This window comes from Malaclemys terrapin, chromosome 1, assembly GCF_027887155.1.
Source record: "Malaclemys terrapin pileata isolate rMalTer1 chromosome 1, rMalTer1.hap1, whole genome shotgun sequence".
NCBI classification, from domain to species: Eukaryota; Metazoa; Chordata; order Testudines; family Emydidae; genus Malaclemys; species Malaclemys terrapin.
Window position 1 is genome coordinate 31,330,176 of NC_071505.1, and position 24,310 is coordinate 31,354,485.

Here is a 24,310-nt window from a genome sequence, read left to right on the forward strand (position 1 = left end):
TTCATTGTGACACACAAGAAAAGCAAGCACAGTGAAGGTCAGTGTGGAATTCTAATCACAAAAAGTGCAATTTTAAAGATGATAGAGTGACAAACATGTAGGGCTGGAAGGGACCTCAAGAAGTCATCAAGCCCTGTGCTAAGATAGGACCAAGTAAATCTAGACCATCCCTGGCAGGTGTTTGTCCAAACTGTTCCTAATAAACCTCAAATTATGGTGATTGAAAGCTATATACTACCCTTAAAATTAGGAAATTAGAAGAATTATGAAAAATTTTCTAATATCTAACCTAAAGCTCCCTTGGCCTTTTAGGATTAGTAGTAATGGGTTTAAAGGGACATAGCAAACCACTGATCACCATCCTCTTTATAACATCTCTTAACATATTTGAAGACTTATCAGGTCTCCCCACAGTTTTCTTTTCTAAAGACTAAACATGCCCAGTTTTTTAACCCTTTCCTTTAGGGCTGTCGATTCATTGCAGTTAACTCAACTCAAAACAATTAATTGCAATTATTCATAGTTTTAATCACACAGTTAAAAAACAGAATACCAAACAAAATTTAGTAAGTATTTTGGATGTTTTTCTACATTTTCATATATATTGTATTCTGTGCTGTAACTGAAATCAAAGTGTATATTATTTTTTATTACAAATATTTGTACTGTAAAAAATGATAAAGAAATAGCATTTTCCAAGTACTACAGTGCAATCTCTTTGCCATGAAAGTGCAACTTACAAATGTAGATTTTTTGTTTGTTACATAACTGCGCTCAAAGACAAATGTAAAACTTTAGAGCCTACAAGTCCACGCAGTCCTACCTCTTGTCCAGCCATGCTAGTACAAACAAGATTGTTTACATTTACAGGAGATAATACTGCCTGCTTCTTATTTACAATATTACCAAAAAGTGAGAACAGGTATTTGCATGGCACTGCTGTAGCCAGTGTCACAAGATATTTACGTGCCAGAGGCGCAAAAGATTCATATTCCCCTTCGTGCTTTGGCCACCATTCCCCAAAGGACATGCTTCCATGCTGATGATGCTTGTTAAAAAAATAATGTGTTAATTAAATTTGTGACTGAACTCCTTGGGGGGGGGAGAATTATATGTCCTCTGCTCTGTTTTACCCACATTGTGCTATATATTTCATGTTATAGCAGTCTTGGATATTGACCCAGCACATGTTGTTCATTTTAAGAACACTTTCACTGGACATTTGACAAAACGCAAAGGTACCAATGTGAGATTTCTAAAGACAGCTACAGCACTCAACTGAAGGTTTAAGAATCTGAAGTGCCTCCCATAATTTGAGAGGGACGAGATGTGGAGCATGCTTTCCGAAGTCTTAAAAGAGCAACACTCCAATGCAGAAACTACAAAACCCGAATTACTAAAAAAGGAAAATCAACCTTCTGCTGGTGGCATCTGACTCAGATAATGAAAATGAATGTGTATCTATCTGCACGGTTATGGACTGTTACCAGTCATCAGCATGGATGCATGTTCCCTGGAATGGCAGTTGAAGCAGGAAGGGACATATGAATCTTCAGCACCTCTGGCACGTAAATATCTTGTGATGCCAGCTATAACAATGCCATGCGAACGCCTGTTCTCACTTTCAGGTGACACTGTAAACAAGAAGCGAGCAACATTAACTCCTGCAAATGTAAACAAACTTGTTTATCTGAATGATTGGCTGAACAAGAAGAGGACTGAGTAGACTTGTAGGCTCTGAAGTTTTACATTGTTTTGTTTTTGAGTACAAGTTCTTTTGTACATAATTCTACATTTGTTAAGTTCAACTTTCATGATAAAGAGATTGCACTACGGTACTTGTATTAGGTAAACTGAAAAATACTATTTCTTTTGTTTTTTTACAGTGCAGATACTTGAAAACAGTTCCACTCTTGTCACACGTTTACAGCACTGAGGTCTCTTCCAACCCTAACCTTCTATGATTCTATTAATATATACGCATATTTCACTGAGCACTTAGTATGACAATTTCTCCCATTGACAGAAACATCAGCTTGTAGAACTTCTCATTACACACTTCCTACCAGTTTTATTTTAGATTATTCAGTTATATAAGGAAAAGTGATGGGCAACCTACAATGCAGGGGCTGCTGCCACATTTCCCCATAATTTTCACTTACCCCACAGGCATATTAGCAATTCATTTGAGTTTTATTGGCTGACCTCATCTTTGGCTAAAGACCTACTGTCCCATACAGTTTGAAAGTTTCACAATGGATGTGAAATAAGACCAGACAGCAAATTGAATATTTGTATTAATTTGTACCTTAGAGGCTCTCACTAAATATGTTGCCACTTTGTACTAGGCACCATACAAAGTGAGATATCAGAGTTTACAATCTAAAACACAGTTAGAAACAAGGGGCAGGAAGGAAAGAAGGGAAAGAGGTGAAGATATGTGCCCAAGGTTGCATAGCAGAGGTCACTGGCATGGCCAGAAATAGAACCCGGATCTTCTGACTCTTGGTCTGATACCTTGTTCCCTACACAATGCTCTCTATTATGAAAGTGCAGTCAAAAAGCCCTAGACATCGGAGTCTGGTTTGCCAATATAAAAGTTTCACGTTAGAGAGCAGAGAAATTATAGCTCCTCTCCAAATGACTGTCAAAGCCGCACCTAAATGCTGAATTGACTCCAGGCACTTAGGCCAGGAAGATATCAACAAGTTGTTGCGATCCCCCCCCAAAAATAGAATGATTGAAGACCTGGAGGAACTAATAACAGAAAATATTAAATGTGAAGCTTGGCTACTCAAAACTAAATGTAATTAATGACTAAGGACTATATATTTTTTTGAGGTGCGGTTGTGGGGACAAACGTTATAAGTATTTGAAGAGCATTAATATACCAAGGAAGTAGTAGTATAACTGGAAGTAACAGAGGAGCAAAGACATAATTTAAGATAAACTTGAGGGAAAATTTTTTCCTAAACACTGAAATCTATTAGACCATAGTAGTCTCCCAAAGAAAGTGGGAGCCTCATTGTGTTGCTTATTTAAACTAGACTGACGAAAACTCTTGAAAATATATTGTAGTTAATAACCCTGCACTAGCAGGGGGAGGAGAAACTAATAGGCTTTTTCATTTGTAATGCCTAGGATTTAAAGCCTACATAAAATGGTATGAATATAGATAAGCTTTATATCTAACAGTTCATTAGAGGTCTTTATAAGTACCACATATAACTGAAGGTCTAAACACTTTTCCTGACAAAAGAAATTTTTCACAGAGTGGGCATACAAGACTCAAGACTTTCCACAAATCCTCCTAATTTGAAAACTTATAAATTGTTAGTTTTTCAGATTAAGCTTTATTTTTAATCTCTGCAGGCAGGAGGAATTTCCCCTCCTCCCTTGCAAACTGTTCCCTTTTGGGAAGTTTGAGCAAGTTCTCTTTAGCAGTTTCTGTATTTGGGCAGGAAGGAGACAAGTGGGCATTTGAACACTCTTTATGAGCAATCCCTTCCTGCTCACCAGTGTTTTCCTGTTTTATAGAAGTACCAAATAACTTTCACAACAGATATGTCGAAGTCCAAAAGGATAGATAATAACTGGAAGCTAAACAGACATTAAGAAAGTGCTCTCTTCGCTAAGGTTGAGACAATGATTGTTTTAATTTAATGATCATGTGATAACTACAAGCCACTCATAAAAATGCATAATTTTATACAGCTGTGCATAGGTAAATTTATATTTAGATATACTGCACAGCAATGCCCTGATCATGACCGATCAACTTTTAAAAGGCAGTCAATCTTTACCAAATTACTGCCTCTTCACTCAGGTACTTTTGGGTGGCTGCCAATCCTCCCCATAAATGTTCATTTATATGTTACCAGCACACATTTCTTCCATATTCCCAAGTCCTTGTATAGACTGTACTGAGGCCTCCAGAGCACAGAGGACCTAAAAGGCAACAGGAGACACCCGGGGAGTTCTAGTAAATATTGCTGCAGTAGCTAACTGTACACTCCACAAATCACACATCAAGCTGTTAAAAGGAGCATGCACTTCAGATTCTGAATTATTTTCTTCATAAAGTGTACCTGTGCCTTCAGAAGTGCACACTTGCAATTTTCCTTGTTTTTACTCTTTATTTACCAGTGTGTCTTAAACAGACTTTTGCAGGACTGCAGCCAAATTTGATAATAGGGCCTGCCCTGATTCCTAGTGCTTAGGAAGGCATACCAAGAAGAGTCAAGTTCATTGTGCTTTTTCACACCTCTCAGCCAACCTCAATTTTTTGCATGTAGAATGACCAGACACAATATTCTATTTGCAAAGGATTATGGGGTATACCATCTGCTTTGCAGCAGCCATCTTGCCCAGTGCATGTCCCACCCCAGCAGAAAATAGTCAAGAGCAAGTAGCAGCATATAAGCAGCCATTGGTCCCGAAGCTAGAGTGCTGGGAGCATGTCCAGTAAGTTCTGTGGCTCGTTCATGGTCTGGAGCAGGGGTTCTCAACCTTTTTCTTTCTGAGGCCCCCTCAACATGCAATAAAAACTCCTTGGCCCAAGCTGTGCCACAACTGTTTTTCTGCATATAAAAACCAAGGTGGCTTTAGGGTGTAGCAAGCAAGGCAATTATTTGGGGCCCCACACCACAGAGGGCATCATGAAGCTTTGGCTTTCTGCCCTGGTCCCCAGTGAATCTAATGCTGGCCATGCTTGGTGGACCCCCTGGAACTTGCTTCTGTCCCGCTCCCCCCCACCCAGGGGACTCAGACTCCTGGTTGAGAAGTGACAGTCTGGAGGAAGTATGTCATCTGCACAAGAGGCGCCAGTTCAAAAGCAGCCCCACTCTAGCCTATGCATCAACTAACTACTAAGGGTATTTCTACACAGCAATGTGAGCCCGGGCTCAAGCCTAACCCCCCTTTTATCCACACACCAATTATGCTAACCTAGGTCCCAAGATCCTGCAGGGCTGGAGGGTCCAAGCCTGTGTTAAGCTAGGACCTAGGGACCTGTGTGCATGCTGCATTGGCAGTCTTCTAAGGTGCCACAAGTACTCCTTTTTGTTTTTGCACAATATAGGAGTCACTCTGGATTTGCACTTTTGCAAAAAAAAAAAAAAAAAACTGCACTTGGCCACATAATTTCATTTCCGGACATGTGTGCACTATAGTTGCTTTCTGAGGCAGGTTTTTACGAGGGGGAGGGGAAAGCACATTACAGTGTGGACAAAAATATATTCAGCTATTTTAAAGAGCAGTAAAAACATAACTAATCAGAATGAAAGGATTATCCAACGGTCAGGGCACTAACATGGGATTTGAGATAGCCAGGTTCAACTCAGCTCTGCCACAGACTTCTTGTGTGACCTTGTCAAATCACTTCATTGTTCTGAGTATCTCAGTCCCCACACTCAACCTGTGAAATAGAGATAACAGTACTTTCCTACTTCATAGGGATATTGTGAGGCTAAATACATTAAAGATTGTGAAGCACTTACGGTCGTAACAAGGGCCACAAACATCTTGAGATAAATGAAATTGTTGAAATAACCATGACACTACAACAGGGATAAAGCACTACCTATGCATAAGGCTGTCTCTCTGTCACAGAGGTGGAGGAAGTCATGGATCCCATGACTTTCCACGACCTCCATGACTTCTGCAGCAGCCAGCCACTTCAGCAGCCCTGGTGACCTCCCAAGCAGCAGCCAGTGCAGCTGTCCCTGGGAACCACCTGAGCAGCAGCACCCCCAGAGCGCCCTCCCCCCCATGCAGCAGCACCCCCAGGGGGCCCCAGTAAAGGTCACGGACCATGAATTTTAGTTTATTGCCCATGACCTCTCCATGACTTTTACTAAAAATACCCATGACTAAATTATAGCCTTACCTATGCACATTATTTAAAATTTAATAGGAAATTTGATATCATTCATATACAGGAAGTTTCCAAAAGATAACTCCATTATTTCTAATATCAAATTTCTTCAAACTTGTCAGACACTTCTCTTCCAGTGAGTTGAATGCATATCCCAAGTTTGAAGTTAAGCTTTTTTACAGACAAATGGATACATAATATCAAATTTCTTACTATGTGAAGAACTTCTCTTATCTCACTGTGATAGTTCATATGACCCAGGAGACTTCACAAGACTTGGCAAAAGAAGTTTCACTTTTCAGCTGAGGGATCATGCAACAGCTCAAAGGATAAACTTATCTGGAAAGTAATAAGTGCCTGAAGCTATAATGGCTTAGCATTAAAGTGCTTCCTTGGCCATAACAAAGTCAGCTAACTTAGATAAAAAGGAAAGAAATGTTTTCATCACTGTTTTAAAGCAACAGTTATTCTACTATATCCAGCTGCAATTAATTTGAAGATGAAACAGAAAAACAATATGTGAATATGCACTAAAACATTATTTAACATTTTGAGGTTTTCAGAAAATAGTGTAAACATATTAGCCCGTGTTTTTGTACTCCAGAGTATACACTGGCTAAGCAGTTGGTGTGTTGTGACTTCTGATTATACTAAACATGATAGCGCCACTTGTTATCTTGTCCTTCCTCCTTTTCTCCTTTTCCCACTTACCCATTACCATGAAGCCAAGGAAGATTTGTATAGGCACAGTGGTATCTGCAATGATATACTAGCAAGATTTAGCCCCAAGACTCATAAGGTCTTCGTGGCAGAGACTGTCTTATTACATGAGTGTAGCATACAGCATAACGGGGCCTTGACCCTCAGTTATACTGTGTTAGTAATTTAGAGGCCTCATAACACCAGGCAACTACCACCTTTGTTCTTAAGAGGAATGCATGCCTGAGAAATACTTGAATTATTAAGCAGTCAGTTCTGCAAACACACTGCAAGTTTCCATTTCAATTGCAAACACTATTTCACAGATGCAGTTTTTTCTGAAGTCTCAAAGGACACATCCATTAAGTGATAAAAGTAGTAAATTACATTGTGGCTTGAATATTTTAATAAGTATTCTGATTTTAGATCTGCTAGTTGCTGTAACATTTTCAGCTAAAACCCTTAACTCCAATGGCTCTCAAAGTGACTAAAAGCCACCTGCAAGATCCTCAAAATGAGCACTTTTTTTCAGCTATTAGTATCTATGTATAGTGTGCAGAAACAGGACTATGCACACTTGGCTTTATATCTGCTGACAAGCTCTTGTGGTTGAGGGTGAAAACAATCCCTCATTAGTGCCCTGTCAAATCATTATGAGCTTGTCAATGTGGTCCAAAGTCTATGCATGCAGCCTCTCCCATAATTATGAAGAAACTTGGTGAATGAACCCAACAGGAGAAGAAGTTTGCAAAACTGTTTTACTATTAATTCTCATCAGCTGTTTAATCTATTTTAAACACTGGACCCCACAGCCCTGCCCTAAATATATGGCTTTCCTACTTTGTCCTCAGCATGTCATCTACTTCTTAAACTGTTAGTTAAGAAAAAGTTGCTGATGCCGTGCAAACTAACCTGTATTAAAAATCTATTTTTCAGGAACACTTGAGAAGCCTCTAGTAAATATTGCACCAAATATACTACAAATATACCATAGGCTAAACACCACCACCATGTTTACAAAGAATCAGAACCCCCTGGGAAAAGAACGACATTTCCCAACTCCATTCTGGACCCAAAAGGAGAGAGGAAAGAGCAGGAACCTTTGGAACATTACACCCTTTAAGAGAAAGCAGACATGTTCGCAACTGCTTACACTATTAACTGGTCTGTCCCTTTTCATAAGAGCTGGTTGGACATAGGAAGAAGGTGCCTTATCTTTATAGTATGTGAGTTACCTCCCCCATGCATCTCAGTGATACACACGCTGGCGCCAAGGGCACAAGCAGACAAGAACAGAAACAGATGCACTCCGTGGGAGCCTCCAGAACCACTCCAACCTCCCCCCCCCACATTATACAACCCCTCACATTTCAGAGCCCCTCCAGTATCCCCCCACTACTATCAGAGCCCCTCCAGTATCCCCCCACTACTATCAGAGCCCCTCCAGTATCCCCCCACTATCCCACCCACCAACCCATTATCCAACCCTCCACTACTGCCAGAGCCTCTCCAGTGTCCCCCACTATACCCCCCCACTCCAGAGCTCCCCAAACCCCCCATTATCCAACCCCCACCCCAGAGCCACTCAAACCCCACACTATACAACCCCCCACCTGCCAGAGCCCCTGCACTATACCCCCAGCCCCCTACAGTTTGCCCGACCCCTCCTCCCGCCAGGCCCCATTACTCACCGCCGTCCCGGCCCCGGGGAGGCTGCGGATCCCCCCAGGACAGCAGCCCCCGCTCCCACTCTAAGGTGACTTCCCAGGCGCGCTGCCCGAGCGCCAGCGAGGAGACGAGCCGGGGCCGCCGGCCGCCCGCGGGCTGCTCCATGGGCGCTCAGTGCCGGTACACGGCTGCCCCGCGACGCATGGCCCGGGACTGCCCCGCTGCTGGGCACCGGGATGGCGGCAGCCAGCGCCTAACGGGGCCCGGCCTCACCGCTATCCGGCAATTGCCCAGGGGGCGGGGCGGAGCGGCATCGTCAGCACGTATGCAAATCTCCGCTGGGAGGGGCGCGTATGCAAATCAACACCGGGGGTGAAGCCTCGCCATCCGCGAGGTACCTGCGGAGAACTTGCGGGCAGGGTCCTACGCGGCGCTGGGGCCAAGGGCGGCGCCTGCCCGATCCCCGTAGTGGCGAAGCGTCAGGCTGTGCAGCCCAGGCCCAGCACCGTTGGGACTCTCACCGCTCAGGCCGTGCCCGTGTGCCCCCTGCACCCAGCACCGCCTGGGACTCTCACCGCTCAGGCCGTGCCCGTGTGCCCTCTGCACCCAGCACCGCCTGGGACTCTCACCGCTCAGGCCGTGCCCGTGTGCCCCCTGCACCCAGCACCGCCTGGGACTCTCACCGCTCAGGCCGTGCCCGTGTGCCCTCTGCACCCAGCACCGCCTGGGACTCCCACCGCTCAGGCCGTGCCCGTGTGCCCCCTGCACCCAGCACCGCCTGGGACTCTCACCGCTCAGGCCGTGCCCGTGTGCCCCCTGCACCCAGCACCGCCTGGGACTCTCACCGCTCAGGCCGTGCCCGTGTGCCCCCTGCACCCAGCACCGCCTGGGACTCCCACCGCTCAGGCCGTGCCCGTGTGCCCCCTGCACCCAGCACCGCCTGGGACTCTCACCGCTCAGGCCGTGCCCGTGTGCCCCCTGCACCCAGCACCGCCTGGGACTCCCACCGCTCAGGCCGTGCCCGTGTGCCCCCTGCACCCAGCACCGCCTGGGACTCTCACCGCTCAGGCCGTGCCCGTGTGCCCTCAGCACCCAGCACCGCCTGGGACTCTCACCGCTCAGGCCGTGCCCGTGTGCCCTCAGCACCCAGCACCGCCTGGGACTCTCACCGTGTCAGGCCGTGCCCATGTGCCCTCTGCACCCAGCACCGCCTGGGACTCTCACCGCTCAGGCCATGCCCGTGTGCCCCCTGCACCCAGCACCGCCTGGGACTCTCACCGCTCAGGCCATGCCCGTGTGCCCCCTGCACCCAGCACCGCCTGGGACTCTCACCGCTCAGGCCGTGCCCGTGTGCCCTCAGCACCCAGCACCGCCTGGGACTCCCACCGCTCAGGCCGTGCCCGTGTGCCCCCTGCACCCAGCACCGCCTGGGACTCTCACCGCTCAGGCCGTGCCCGTGTGCCCTCAGCACCCAGCACCGCCTGGGACTCTCACCGTGTCAGGCCGTGCCCATGTGCCCTCTGCACCCAGCACTGCCTGGGACTCTCACCGTGTCAGGCCGTGCCCATGTGCCCTCTGCACCCAGCACCGCCTGGGACTCTCACCGCTCAGGCCATGCCCGTGTGCCCCCTGCACCCAGCACCGCCTGGGACTCTCACCGCTCAGGCCGTGCCCGTGTGCCCCCTGCACCCAGCACCGCCTGGGACTCCCACCGCTCAGGCCGTGCCCGTGTGCCCCCTGCACCCAGCACCGCCTGGGACTCCCACCACTCAGGCCGTGCCCGTGTGCCCCCTGCACCCAGCACCGCCTGGGACTCTCACCGCTCAGGCCGTGCCCGTGTGCCCTCAGCACCCAGCACCGCCTGGGACTCTCACCGCTCAGGCCGTGCCCGTGTGCCCTCAGCACCCAGCACCGCCTGGGACTCTCACCGTGTCAGGCCGTGCCCATGTGCCCTCTGCACCCAGCACCGCCTGGGACTCTCACCGCTCAGGCCGTGCCCATGTGCCCCCTGCACCCAGCACCGCCTGGGACTCTCACCGCTCAGGCCATGCCCATGTGCCCCCTGCACCCAGCACCGCCTGGGACTCTCACCGTGTCAGGCCGTGCCCGTGTGCCCTCAGCACCCAGCACCATCTGGGACTCTCACCGCACAGGCCGTGCCCGTGTGCCCTCTGCACCCAGCACCGCCTGGGACTCTCACCGCTCAGGCCGTGCCCATGTGCCCTCAGCAGCCCAGCACCGCCTGGGACTCTCACCGCTCAGGCCGTGCCCGTGTGCCCCCTGCACCCAGCACCGCCTGGGACTCTCACCGCTCAGGCCGTGTCCGTGTGCCCTCGGCAGCCCAGCACCGCCTGGGACTCTCACCGCTCAGGCCGTGCCCGTGTGCCCTCTGCACCCAGCACCGTTGGGACTCTCACCGCTCAGGCCGTGCCCGTGTGTCCCCTGCAGCCCAGCACCGTTGGGACTCTCACCGCTCAGGCCGTGCCCATGTGCCCTCTGCAGCCCAGCACCGTCTGGGACTCTCACCGCTCAGGCCGTGCCCACGTGCCCTCTGCAACCTAGCACCGCCTGGGACTCTCACCGCTCAGGCCGTGCCCACGTGCCCTCTGCACCCAGGACCGCCTGGAACTCTCACCACTCAGGCCGTGCCCACGTGCCCTCTGCAACCTAGCACCGCCTGGGACTCTCACCACTCAGGCCGTGCCCATGTGCCCCCTGCACCCAGCACCGCCTGGGACTCCCACCGCTCAGGCCGTGCCCGTGTGCCCCCTGCACCCAGCACCGCCTGGGACTCTCACCGCTCAGGCCGTGCCCGTGTGCCCTCAGCACCCAGCACCGCCTGGGACTCTCACCGCTCAGGCCGTGCCCGTGTGCCCTCAGCACCCAGCACCGCCTGGGACTCTCACCGTGTCAGGCCGTGCCCATGTGCCCTCTGCACCCAGCACTGCCTGGGACTCTCACCGCTCAGGCCATGCCCGTGTGCCCCCTGCACCCAGCACCGCCTGGGACTCTCACCGCTCAGGCCATGCCCGTGTGCCCCCTGCACCCAGCACCGCCTGGGACTCTCACCGCTCAGGCCGTGCCCGTGTGCCCTCAGCACCCAGCACCGCCTGGGACTCTCACCGCTCAGGCCGTGCCCGTGTGCCCTCAGCACCCAGCACCGCCTGGGACTCTCACCGTGTCAGGCCATGCCCGTGTGCCCTCTGCACCCAGCACCGCCTGGGACTCTCACCGCTCAGGCCATGCCCATGTGCCCCCTGCACCCAGCACCGCCTGGGACTCTCACCGCTCAGGCCATGCCCATGTGCCCCCTGCACCCAGCACCGCCTGGGACTCTCACCGTGTCAGGCCGTGCCCGTGTGCCCTCAGCACCCAGCACCATCTGGGACTCTCACCGCACAGGCCGTGCCCGTGTGCCCTCTGCACCCAGCACCGCCTGGGACTCTCACCGCTCAGGCCGTGCCCATGTGCCCTCAGCAGCCCAGCACCGCCTGGGACTCTCACCGCTCAGGCCGTGCCCGTGTGCCCCCTGCACCCAGCACCGCCTGGGACTCTCACCGCTCAGGCCGTGTCCGTGTGCCCTCGGCAGCCCAGCACCGCCTGGGACTCTCACCGCTCAGGCCGTGCCCGTGTGCCCTCTGCACCCAGCACCGTTGGGACTCTCACCGCTCAGGCCGTGCCCGTGTGTCCCCTGCAGCCCAGCACCGTTGGGACTCTCACCGCTCAGGCCGTGCCCATGTGCCCTCTGCAGCCCAGCACCGTCTGGGACTCTCACCGCTCAGGCCGTGCCCACGTGCCCTCTGCAACCTAGCACCGCCTGGGACTCTCACCGCTCAGGCCGTGCCCACGTGCCCTCTGCACCCAGGACCGCCTGGAACTCTCACCACTCAGGCCGTGCCCACGTGCCCTCTGCAACCTAGCACCGCCTGGGACTCTCACCACTCAGGCCGTGCCCATGTGCCCCCTGCACCCAGCACCGCCTGGGACTCTCACCGCTCAGGCCGTGCCCGTGTGCCCCCTGCACCCAGCACCGCCTGGGCCTCTCACCGCTCAGGCCGTGCCCGTGTGCCCCCTGCACCCAGCACCGCCTGGGCCTCTCACCGCTCAGGCCGTGCCCGTGTGCCCTCTGCACCCAGCACCGCCTGGGACTCTCACCGCTCAGGCCGTGCCCGTGTGCCCTCTGCACCCAGCACCGCCTGGGACTCTCACCGCTCAGGCCGTGCCCGTGTGCCCCCTGCACCCAGCACCGCCTGGGACTCTCACCACTCAGGCCGTGCCCGTGTGCCATCGGCACCCAGCACCGCCTGGGACTCTCACCACTCAGGCCGTGCCCGTGTGCCCTCGGCAGCCTAGCACCGCCTGGGACTGTCACCGCTCAGGCCGTGCCCGTGTGCCCTCTGCACCCAGCACCGCCTGGGACTCTCACCGCTCAGGCCGTGCCCGTGTGCCCTCAGCAGCCCAGCACCGCCTGGGACTCTCACCGCTCAGGCCGTGCCCGTGTGCCCCCTGCAGCCCAGCACCGTCTGGGACTCTCACCGCTCAGGCCGTGCCCGTGTGTCCTCTGCAGCCCAGCACCGCCTGGGACTCTCACCGCTCAGGCCGTGCCCGTGTGCCCTCTGCACCCAGCACCGCCTGGGACTCTCACCGCTCAGGCCGTGCCCATGTGCCCCCTGCACCCAGCACCACCTGGGACTCTCACCGCTCAGGCCGTGCCCGTGTGCCCTCTGCACCCAGCACCGTTGGGACTCTCACCGCTCAGGCCGTGCCCGTGTGCCCTCGGCAGCCCAGCACCGCCTGGGACTCTCACCGCTCAGGCCGTGCCCGTGTGCCCCCTGCACCCAGCACCGCCTGGGACTCTCACCGCTCAGGCCGTGCCCGTGTGCCCTCTGCACCCAGCACCATTGGGACTCTCACCGCTCAGGCCGTGCCCGTGTGCCCTCTGCAGCCCAGCACCGCCTGGGACTCTCACCACTCAGGCCGTGCCCGTGTGCCCTCTGCAGCCCAGCACCGCCTGGGACTCTCACCGCTCAGGCCGTGCCCGTGTGCCCTCAGCACCCAGCACCATCTGGGACTCTCACCGCTCAGGCCGTGCCCGTGTGCCCCCTGCACCCAGCACCGCCTGGGACTCTCACCACGTCAGGCCGTGCCCGTGTGCCCCCTGCACCCAGCACCGCCTGGGACTCCCACCGCATCAGGACGTGCCCGTGTGCCCCGTGCCACCCAGCACCGCCTGGGACTCTCACCGCTCAGGCCGTGCCCGTGTGCCCCGTGCCGCCCAGCACCGACTGGGACTCTCACCGCTCAGGCCGTGCCCACGTGCCCTCTGCAACCTAGCACCGCCTGGGACCCTCACAGCGTCAGGCCTTGCCTGTGTGTTCTCTGCCCCCCTGCAGCCCAGCACCGCCTGGGACTCTCACAGCATCACGCCATGCCCATGTGTCCTCTGCAGCCCAGCTCCGCCTGGGACTCTCACAGCATCACATCGTGTCTGTGTGCCCTCTGCCCCTCTGCAGCCCAGGACAGCCTGGACCCTCACAGTGTTAGGCTATGCTCGTGTGTGCCCTCTGCCACCCAGCACCGCCTGGAACTCACCGTGTCAGGCCGTGCCCATGTGCCCTCTGCCCCCTGCAGCCCAGCACCACTTGGGACTCCCACAGCATCAGGCCATGCCCATGTGCCCTCTGCAGCCCAGCACCACCTGGGACTCTCATAGCGTCAGGCCGTGCCCATGGGCCCATGGATTTCCCTACAGACCCCGTTAATTTCCTTAACACCCCCCCTGCCCCAGTGGTCACCCAGTTATATGAAATGTTGCCAATTTAGTCATTGGTTGGAAATTTGAACTGAAATCAAAACATTAATACACACTTTAAAAACACCCTCTGCACCATTGCAACACAATACCTCTGAGTCTTTCATAGCATCAGATCATTCCCAGTGTACGATGTAATGGTGCAGAGAGCACATGTGCAATCCAGTACTTGTTAGGTCTCTCCAACAGGCTCTCCTATCTTGTACCTTTAAAGGCCCATGCATAGTATCACCTAGTGCCAAACTGGGTCCTACTCTGTAAGTGAGAGGAAGAGTCTATGAAGTCATTGTTGGGAGAAGGATGCAGTAAATGAGCCTCACACAGTGCTGTGAGCAGATGCCTTTCCCAATCTGCAGTAAAACACAGTCCGCTTACTGTACAGAATTAGAGATTCCATCCCTACCTGAGTCTGGCTTCACAAACAAAGAAATAAACCTTTACGTTCTCCCCAGGCTTGTATGCTCTTAGGGCTCCTACTTCAGAGCTACCAAGCGTCTTCCATGACCCCCGTGAAGGTGAGGCAATGAGCCACTTGCTTATGTAAAGCAGCAGAACCCAGTGGATCCTGCTGGGAGCGGTTTAACATCTGCTGACAGGACCAGGTGTGTTATGCAAACATTGCTTGCGTGTTAAACTATGTAAATATTAACTAGAACAGAGCTGAGTAATGGTGCCAGTTTGCCTCTGTATATAGGTCATCTACGTTCACAGCTGAATTAGTTTATTGTTAACTGTTTCATGTCTGAATGCCATCGCTTCTAAATCAGTTTGTATTTAAAGAGAGCAATAGCAGTGGCTAAACAAGAAAGCGTCTAGTATTTGGGTGCAGACAGGATTATGTAGGCCTTATAGGAGCAGTTCGTAAAACTGTGACCCATGGTCTACAGCAAAGTGGCTGCTCAGGGTGCCTAAGTCCCTGTTTTGCCTCCACTGTGACCCACAAAACTTTTGCTGAATCCTGTAGTGCGTAAACTCACTCAGCCCCGAAGTTTTTCAGAGTAAAAGTTCCCTTGGTGCCTGTGGTTCTGCCCTTCTGTCAGGACTTAACCTACAGTTTAAGGTTTAGTTAAGTAGTTGTTTGTTTTTTTAAGTGTAACAGTCTGAATAAAAATCACTTCTCCCCCCCAGGTTTCACTTCCTTGTATCTGTGATGTCAGTAACACAAGCTCTCCAGCTTTCTAGGAAAAACAAACTAGATGAGATCTGAATATCTAGTGTAAAATTATTCAGAAAACAAATCTTTTGTGAACAAAAAGTGAAAAAAACAAACAAACAGGAAGCTTTCAAGCTTGCTTTATGCATCATAAAGGGAGGGCAAGGTGGGAAAGGAAGCACAAACCTATTTTTCTCATGTCACCCACAAGTCTTAGGACCCAAATTTTACCCTGGTGTAACCAGGTATAACTCCATTGATTTCATTTCTGTGAATAACTGTTTACACAGGGGCTGAACTTGGTCCCAGTACAATCAGACCAAATAGGTTACACTTGTTTTTCTCATGTATTTAATTTTAAACAGGTGAAAGTGGCCTTTGGGGGAGGGATAACTCAGTGGTTTGAGCATTGGCCTGCTAAACCCAGGGTTGTGAGTTCAATCCTTGAGGGGGCCACTTGGGGATCTGGGGCAAAATCAGTACTTGGTCCTGCTAGTGAAGGCAGGGGGCTGGACTTGATGACCTTTCAGGGTCCCTTCCAGTTCTAGGAGATGGGATATCTCCATTAATTTTCTTTTCTTTCTTTCAAAAACGTTATAGATCAGAGGGTAGAAATGACGGAGTACATTGTACAACAGATACACTGGTTACAATGTCATGAAAAAAATACATGGAGGTAACCAATTTTCTGAGGCTTACAACATTCCTATAACTGTTTTATATATAACTAACAACAACATTTTAACAAGTTCCCCAAAAATCTGAATTTATAATAGATACTTAATTTCTATAAACGTACAGGCTTTAAGAAACTGAACATTGTACTGAGCAGGATAATTGCACAATATGTAGGAAATCAATGAAGAAACTTTTCTAAGTAATACATCTTTTTAATCAACAGTATCAAACAGGTGTTCTTCAAGAGGACTCGCATTAACAAAATATTGATTTAAATTACAGAGGGGAGCCAAGTTGCAAAGTAGTGTTGATCCTTATCATAGGGAGATAGTGAGATTATCCATAGTTAAAATAAACCAGGTTATGTGGCTCTGTACCAACTCTTGTACAGGTGTATTTTTTTTTAGGACCTTGCAATTAAATGTTTAACTACCAAAATCAAATGGTTGCATAAGTCTTCATAGTATAATATCCTAGGCAGAGGTGGAAAATACTATAAATTGAATAAGATTATCTGGGAGAGTGGAAGAAGGTTGAGAGCTGAAATACAAGTTCTTAACCCTAAACATTAACCAGAGTTGGATAATATACTTAGAAGACCATCAGAGATGAAAGAATGATTGAATCCCACCACAACCGTTCCACCATAGATTTGAGTGAGTCTTGCACTGAAGGTAGTGTGTGTCAACCTGGCTAGAGTGGCTCATGACCATGAGTGCTAACCTCAGGGTAGACTGTTAAGAAACAGGGCACAAACCCCATACTGGTTGTGTGTTCTATACTTAGATTTCACCAGCCAAGTGTGAACTCCTCAATCACTACCTGTAGGCTGTTCCATGGCATGCAGGAGGCACTGTGAGGGAGGGGGAGGAGTTCATTAGTGGGGCCAGTGGTCCTGGACATGACTCGCAGACCCCCTGGAGTACCCTCATGGACCCCCAAGTATCTGCGGACCCCAGTTTGAGAAACGCTGCCTTCCACCGAAAATCACAACAATACTCAAATTAATCCTAGTCCCAAAGGACCAGTCACTTACCCCAGGTCAATTGTACTTTAGGTGTCTCACCAATGACAATGCTTGTAGCCAATCCTATAATAAACTAACTAAAGATATATTAACTAAGAAAATGAAATGAGATATTTACAAGGTTAAAGCAGGTAAACACACATGTACAAATGAGTTACAGTTTTAGGTTTCAAAGGGTAATAGAAGCTGCTGTAATATGCAAATTCTGTATGCTGTATAGGGCTAACTGTGACGTTCTGTGCCTCAGGGGAACACCCAGCACCCCCATCTTCATCCTTATAATATGATGGTGTGGTATCTAATGCAAAGTTTGTCATGTCGGGTCTCTTCGGAAGGCTCAGGATGCTGAGCCTTGTTTACTTATTACTATAACAACATTGTTGTTATAGTAATGTTATAGTAATCATTGTCATAGTAATGTTATATTATAGGTTGTAATTTCAGGTATATCGTTATGAGGTTGAGAATGTGTCCTCATGGCTTAAAGCAAACCAGGGCAAAAACTTTCCAAGAGCAGAGGGGCAGTTCACACCTCATCAGGGCATGTATGGGACAAACCCAGCCCAGCCTCACAGGACACTGGCCTAGGGAATAACAAAGGATCTGTTGGACTCTCGAGCGAGTCATCCCCCTTCCTTTGGTCAGTTTGGGACTGCAATGAGGTAATGCTCACCTGACTCTGAAGCGGGGGGGGGGGGGCAGGAGAGAGAGCTAAGAGGGAAGAGAGAACATGATAAAAGGGAGAGATGTTTGCCATGCCCTTCCTCTCTCTTCCACCTCCATCTACAGACATCACCACCAAGCAACTGAAGCACTGATCAAAGGGGAGAGCCTGGCTGAAGGGCAACCAGCCAGCCTGCGGTGAGAAGCATCTAAGTTTGTAATGGCACTGAAAGTGTTAAGATCAGCTTAGAATGCGTTTTACTTTTATTTTATTTGACCAAATCTGACTTCTTGTGCTTTGACTTATTATCACTTAAAACCTATCTTTGTAGTTAATAAATTTGTTTGTTTATTCTACCTGAAGCAGTGCGTTTGGTTTGAAGCGTGTCAGAGACTCCCCTCGGGATAACAAGCCTGGTACATATCAATTTCCGTGTTAAATTTACGAACTCCTATAAGCTTGCAGTGTCCAGCGGGCATAACTGGACACTGCAAGATGGAGGTTCCTAGGGTTGTGTCTGGGCCGGCTAATTGGCTAATGTCATTCAGTTGCACAATCCAAGGAGCAGCTTACATGCCAGAAGCTGCATGTGAACAACCCAGGAGTCGGGGGGGTTCTCACAGCAGAGTAGGGGAAGGCTGGCTCCCAGATTCAAGAATTGGAGTGACCTAGCAGATCACCGGTCCAGATAACACCAGAGGGGAACATCATACTAACCTAAACTAAGCAGCTTGGGGATCCCTTACTTTATGCTTAGAAATGTTGTCATCTCCAAATTCCAAGCAGCACAGTGATACAGTTCCTTCTGGTCAGGCATTTTTATTCCCTGTCTCCAGACTGATGAAACTAGTGTTGGTGCTTGTCTCCTCTTTGTGTGGGGGTGAGTAAAGGGTGGGGAGGCAATCAACTAATTCTTTGTCTTTTGATGTTCCACAACGTATGCAGGCCCAGCACTTTACATTAATTAATGTATTCATTTCTTGTTTGCTGTGTTACACAATTAGAGAACTTTATAATGTAAACAAACTATCAAAGTAACTTCATACCATGGGCTACAGATGTTATGAGTGAGATCAATACATGCAGCATCCTACAAGCATTTCATCAAATCCAAACACATTCTTATCAACTTAACATCTATTTTAACAGTGCTAACATCACAGGTGAGCCAGACTGGTTTCCAGCTATGTATTTGTCAGTGTTCAGTGAGACTTAGGGGCCTTGGCATGAGCTGGCACCTAGTCTGCCTGCATCACACTGGGCACTTACTTTAGCAGGTGCACCATGAGGCTTTGTGATGGAACTCCAAGGTAGCTAAGTAGCTGCACCATTCTTTTATAGGGTGCAGCATGTGCTTTCCTCTGTGCCAACCTGGTTGGTATAGAATGAGGTGGGGCTAAGGCCTTGACTCCTCCTTTTCCAGCTCATTTGGGTAGTTTGCATCACTAGCCAGCTGCAACTGTGCTCAGTCCCTGAGCAGGAGTCAAATCTTATTATCCCCATTTTACAGATAGGGAAATGAGGCACAGAGTGAAGTAATTTGAAGAAGGTCACTAAGCAGGTCCATGGCAGAGCCAAGTACGAAACCCAAGTCTTCTGAGTTCCATGCTAGGTCTGCAGCCACTAGGCCACAGTGCCTGGCTCCCTTGACGGGTGCAGTTGGGAAAGAGGTTCCTTCCATCTGCCCTTGCACATTCACATAAGGGCCAGCACAATCTGGCCCAAGGGAGAGATACAGATAGGGTTAGTGGTGATATATATCCTGGAATTTAAAGGATAGTCCCAATTTCAAATTCCTAAGTGGTGAGGCTCACCGTGGACAACTTTTGACATGGGTGTTTTCCACTCCCCATTGGCAATTTCGACTTGTTTCTTCTCCTCATGAGAAGGAACACCCTTCTCTAAGTAACCTTCTGGGAAATGTCTGAAATGTATTGCTCAAAGCACCTCAGGAAAAGTGAAAGGTGTACACTTGGCCCAAAATCTTCCAAGTACACACGCATCCATCCCATTAAAATTGTGCACCTATATCTGAGAGCAGAATTTTGTCCTTTATGCTTCTAAAGAAAGAAAACTAATGACAAAAGGTAATCATGGGGAGACAAAAATGCAATTTGACATTAAAATGCTGAATGACATTCTGAACTGATGAACAAACAATGACCTAAATAGTAAGTGGAACAGCCTTTCATCTGATGAAAGGAATGACATCATTCTCTCTGAAAATTCTTCAGAGCCATTTTACAGTCTTTTTATGCTTATATTTTAAAATATCAATTACAGTAATTATTGGAAACAGTCTGGAAAAACAAATCCTGAAAGCTCGTCAAGCAGGCTTTTTTCATGCCTTTTTCATTTGAACTGAAAGGTAATTGCGGGAAAGTTATTGACATACTGGAGGGTCTGGGAATAGATCCAAAAGATAATTTGCTTTCCTGTGAACGGCAATGCTGCACTTGATCATGATCCATGGAGATTTGGAGAGCAGCCTTTTTTCTTTTTCTCCTAAAGTCCATTGGTGCCCCAAAGAGGTAGTGTTACAGGCTAAAGGGAAACTTCTTGTGGAATTCTGTCTTAAGGATTTAACAAGAACTTTGAATTAGACTCCTTGAGACATAGACTGTTTCTCCATATTCTCTGCATGATACCATATACATCCATTACACGGTATATAATCATTAAAAATAATAGTGATTATTTGTTTTAGGTTGCTATGTCCGTAGCTTCCATCCATAGGTACTAACCAAATGGAAAATGCCATTAGAATTACTACCAGTCCTTCACTGAGTCCTCAGGAGAGCAGCAAATCAAATCCTAACCACAAAACCAGTAAAAAAGCAATACCGGGAGAAAGGAAAGAAAAGTGATTTGATACAAGTTGCCATAAATTAAGGTGAGAGAAATCTCCAATTTAAAACCCTGAGACCCACTTGATGCTAATCTGTGCTATGCTTACCAGGACACACTGCAGAACTACAAATCAGCACACCAAAAGGAGGAAAAAGTGAAAGCACATGAAAGAGAAATTAAGACAAATTGAAGAGGCAATAGACAACAGTTACTTCCAGCATACCTGAGAAGAATGTAAACCAAATCAGAAACAAACCTCACTGCACAGAATTGAAAAATCTGGAGAGAACATTTACAAGGCCTACCGGAATCGAATCTGAGAAATTTACTTGAGAACAAAACAGCCTTATTAAAGAAACCATGACACTAAAAAATGCCATTTACAAACTTCCAACAATCCTGGACACCCCTATTACAATACAGGAACTCAAGGAAAAATCTTCAAAAAGTCAAACTCAGGAAATTATTGAGCCCAGAGAATGTAGCAAATGAGATGCTGAGACAGCACTGAGCACACCTGGGAAGCCTTCTCAGTATTGTTTAACATGACTCTCCAGTCCAGACACTTCTCTGAGATATGCTCAGATGGACCAATTAACCCATTACATAGAAAGAGATGTTTTCATCCATAGGCCGCACATGACTCTTTCATTTGGGGAAGCTTACATGAGCACTGGAAGCTCCCAAGAAGTGTGTGGGAGGGCACAGATGCCTGGACTGTGACCCCATCCCGTGCTCCACCCCGAGGCCCTGCTCCCACTCTGCCTCTTCCCCCCTGAGGTCCTCCCACCTGCCACCCACTCCTTTTCACCTCCTCCCCCGAGGCCCCCCGCCTGGTACTCGCTCTTCTCCCCCCGTTGCTTGACCACAAGGAGGGGAAAAAATGGGTGGGCATAGTGCTGTCCCAGCTGTGGGACTCCTCCTCCTGCTGCATGTGCTGATGCTGGAGCAACTAATCAAAGAAGCCCCAGAACAGGGTGGGGAAGGGGAGGCGGCGGACAGGGGCAGGAAAAAGCAGAGCAAGGGCAGGGCCTTGGGGGAAGAGGCCGATCGGGAGCAGGGCCTCGGGGCACAGTGGGGGCGAAGCGCAGGCAGGGCCATGGTCCATGCACCAGTGGCCTTCCCACTTCTAGGGAGCTTTTGATGGCAGCGCTCCAAAGGCAGTGGGCTGGCATGCCTCCAAAGAGAGGTGACCGGCACTGCATCTGGCATTTTTTGCCCCCTGCATGGCCAGCTTTTTGGGGGGAGGCTTAGCCTCCCCAAACCTCTCACATGCGCCGCCCATGTTTCCATCCCAGACAACTATATGTAAGCAGAGTCTGCATGAGCTCTTCCCTGACATCTAGTGATGAGCTGGGAAAGAAGACTTCAGGAACTGACCTTGTTTGCATGGGCATGCCCATCCTGCCTAGAGGCTCAGCATAATGGGACTACTTTGCCCAAAAGATCACTTTTGACTGGTGTTGGCTCGCAAGTCACTTTGTTATTGAGTGCAGGGGTAATAAAGTGTTGTTATATTTGTGCGAATCAAGGGCAGCAGAACTGGACTTGGCATATCTTGACTGAGGAACTCACTCTCAACTGAACTGCACTCGCTAGACAGGGGACAGGGTGGCCAAAGCCTAGTGGAGTTGAGACAGGGTGGGGATAAGTATTTGTAGCTGGTGGTATGGATTCTGTTTAACCTTTCTGACCATTCTTTTTGCTACTGTGTAATAACAGAACTAATTAAGACTTAATTGGGAATCTTTTGTTGTAGACCAATAGAGCTGACATAACTGATAACTGGGTCTTAATATTACATGTGGTTATCAGTGATAACTGATAACTGATAACCCTGCTTTGGGATAGTGTTTCTGATGCAAGAGACTGCCCAGTCTGCGCTAGCAGTGAGGCTCCCTCACTAACAGCTGAAATCTCTAAGAGCTGTGTTTAACTGGTGGGACCTCAAGATGTCCTAGAGGGCACAGAATGACCGAGGCAGCGTGAGCTCCCAGACATTGTAGTGAGCAATGTGCCTTTCCCCCCGTGTCGGGGCACGAGGAGAACTCACGTGAGCACACCTCTGAACTCTGGATTTTCACTGACCAAAGACAACAACTGTGAGTGGGGTGCAGTAGAAGGAGTAGGGAGGGGCATGTTAAAGGAGCATTTGGTTGTTGGTTTAAGAACCTGAGGCAAAAGACACTGTCCAATGTACTATGGGGTGGGTGTTTTTACTTATGGTTTTATGCTTATGAATCCTGCTTGCGGTGTTTTCCCATGTTAATGTTGGGTTACCCCTCTTATAATAAAAGTTTCTTTTCTACTCTCAGACTCTGTACTTGCAAAAGAGGAGTATTGCCTCTTAGAGGTGTACAGGGGGTGCTATGTAATTTCCCCAGGTTACTGAGTGGAGGCTTGAGCTGGTTCTGTGTTGTATCGTTGAAAAGGAACCCCTAGATATTGAACCTGGCCCTTGTTGCTACCAACTCCACCTGGCAGAAGGGTTACGTATAGAAGCATCTGTGTTAGCAGCAATACCAGTGAAGTATTCTTTAGCATCTGCAATAAAAGAGTAATAGGTTGCCTGACCGAAAGCATAATACATGAGAAAGTCTTAAGAAATGAACCACTGAGTATACCTTTACTCTAAAGACTTTCATTAATAATATGTAAAAACAAAAAGTGGGAATGAGTTTTACACGCTTTACAGGCTTTAGAAAAGCTTCTACCTGGTCTCCAAGACTGAACTTTAAATTGCTACAAAATGGCAACAGTGGAAAAACCTGACGTAACCTAAATTTACATTGAAATTAGTTTCCAAACTATTCTCTCCATCAGTCTCTCCTCCTAAAGCCACTTGAATTCCACTCCAGTGGCCATGCTTCTTACTACAGAGCTCCCACTAGTCTCTGGAATCTCTGAGAGGCTGCACTTCCGCAGAGGCAAGTGAGGTGATCAACTTGGTAAGACAACTCCCACCTGTTTATGCTCTCTGTATGTGTGTATATATATCTCCTCATTATATGTTCCATTCTATATGCATCCGAAGAAGTGGGCTGTAGTCCACGAAAGCTTATGCTCTAATAAATTTGTTAGTCTCTAAGGTGCCACAAGTACTCCTGTTCTTCTTTTTGTGGATACAGACTAACACGGCTGTTACTCTGAAACAACTCACTACTGAACTTTATCAGGTCTTCCTGCCCTGCTCGGGGGGTAAAATTTTCAAAGGCTCCTAAGTGCTTAGGTCTATTTGGATAATTGGGATTTACGCTCCTATGTCACTTAGGCACTTTTGAAAATGCTACTGTTGTCTCCTCAGAAACCCTAAAATGCTCATCTCACTCTTCTCAATTTACTCTCAGCACTTTGGAACTGAGCGTCCACTCTTGCCCACACTATCTATCAGCTCATGCTCAGTCCAGCTCATCTCCAGATCTTTGATTGTAGTGGTTAGAGATGGATCATTGAGTCTATCCCCTTGCAAGAGCAGCGTATGGGTCCTCCAAGAGAAGATGCATCTGATATTAAAATGATAGTACACTTGATCTTAATTAGGAGTCATGTATGATGCCATACCTCTATTCAGTTTATTCCACCAGCTCAGTCATAGAAAGACACAGACATATACAACGCAGTCAACTGAGAACAAAACAGTTCAGAAAAGCTAAAAGAATATATGAAACACAATAAAAGTACTTGGAGCTACACAGTTTTAAAGCAGAACTCTCACTGATTTACAAAAAAGGGTGGAGAGCTTATGTCTCCCTAAAGTTGCTTCAAGGGCAGCTATCATCTTAGGGCCAGTATTCCTGCTTCCATATTCTTTATTAAAGTTGTATTTATGGTTTAAAGGTAGGATGAGGGGTATTCTTGTTTTTGTTTTTAAAGTATTTCCAAAG

At 48.9% G+C, this 24,310-nt stretch overlaps 1 protein-coding gene across 2 annotated transcripts in view; it reads right to left on the reverse strand.

The window, feature by feature from the left end:
- Positions 1–14,583, reverse strand: part of CERK (ceramide kinase) — a 73,545-nt gene extending 58,962 nt beyond the window's left edge. The window contains exon 1 of one of the 2 annotated variants that reach the window (XM_054019785.1): positions 14,458–14,583. Coding sequence is in view for 1 of the 2 variants with exons in the window: in XM_054019776.1 (XP_053875751.1) it covers positions 8,266–8,407 (142 nt within the window). In the remaining variant the exon portion in view is untranslated. Of the gene's footprint in view, positions 1–8,265; positions 8,516–14,457 lie in introns of those variants that run through there. The other variant, XM_054019776.1, reaches the window with a different exon arrangement.
- Between the last annotated feature and the right edge of the window lie 9,727 nt (positions 14,584–24,310).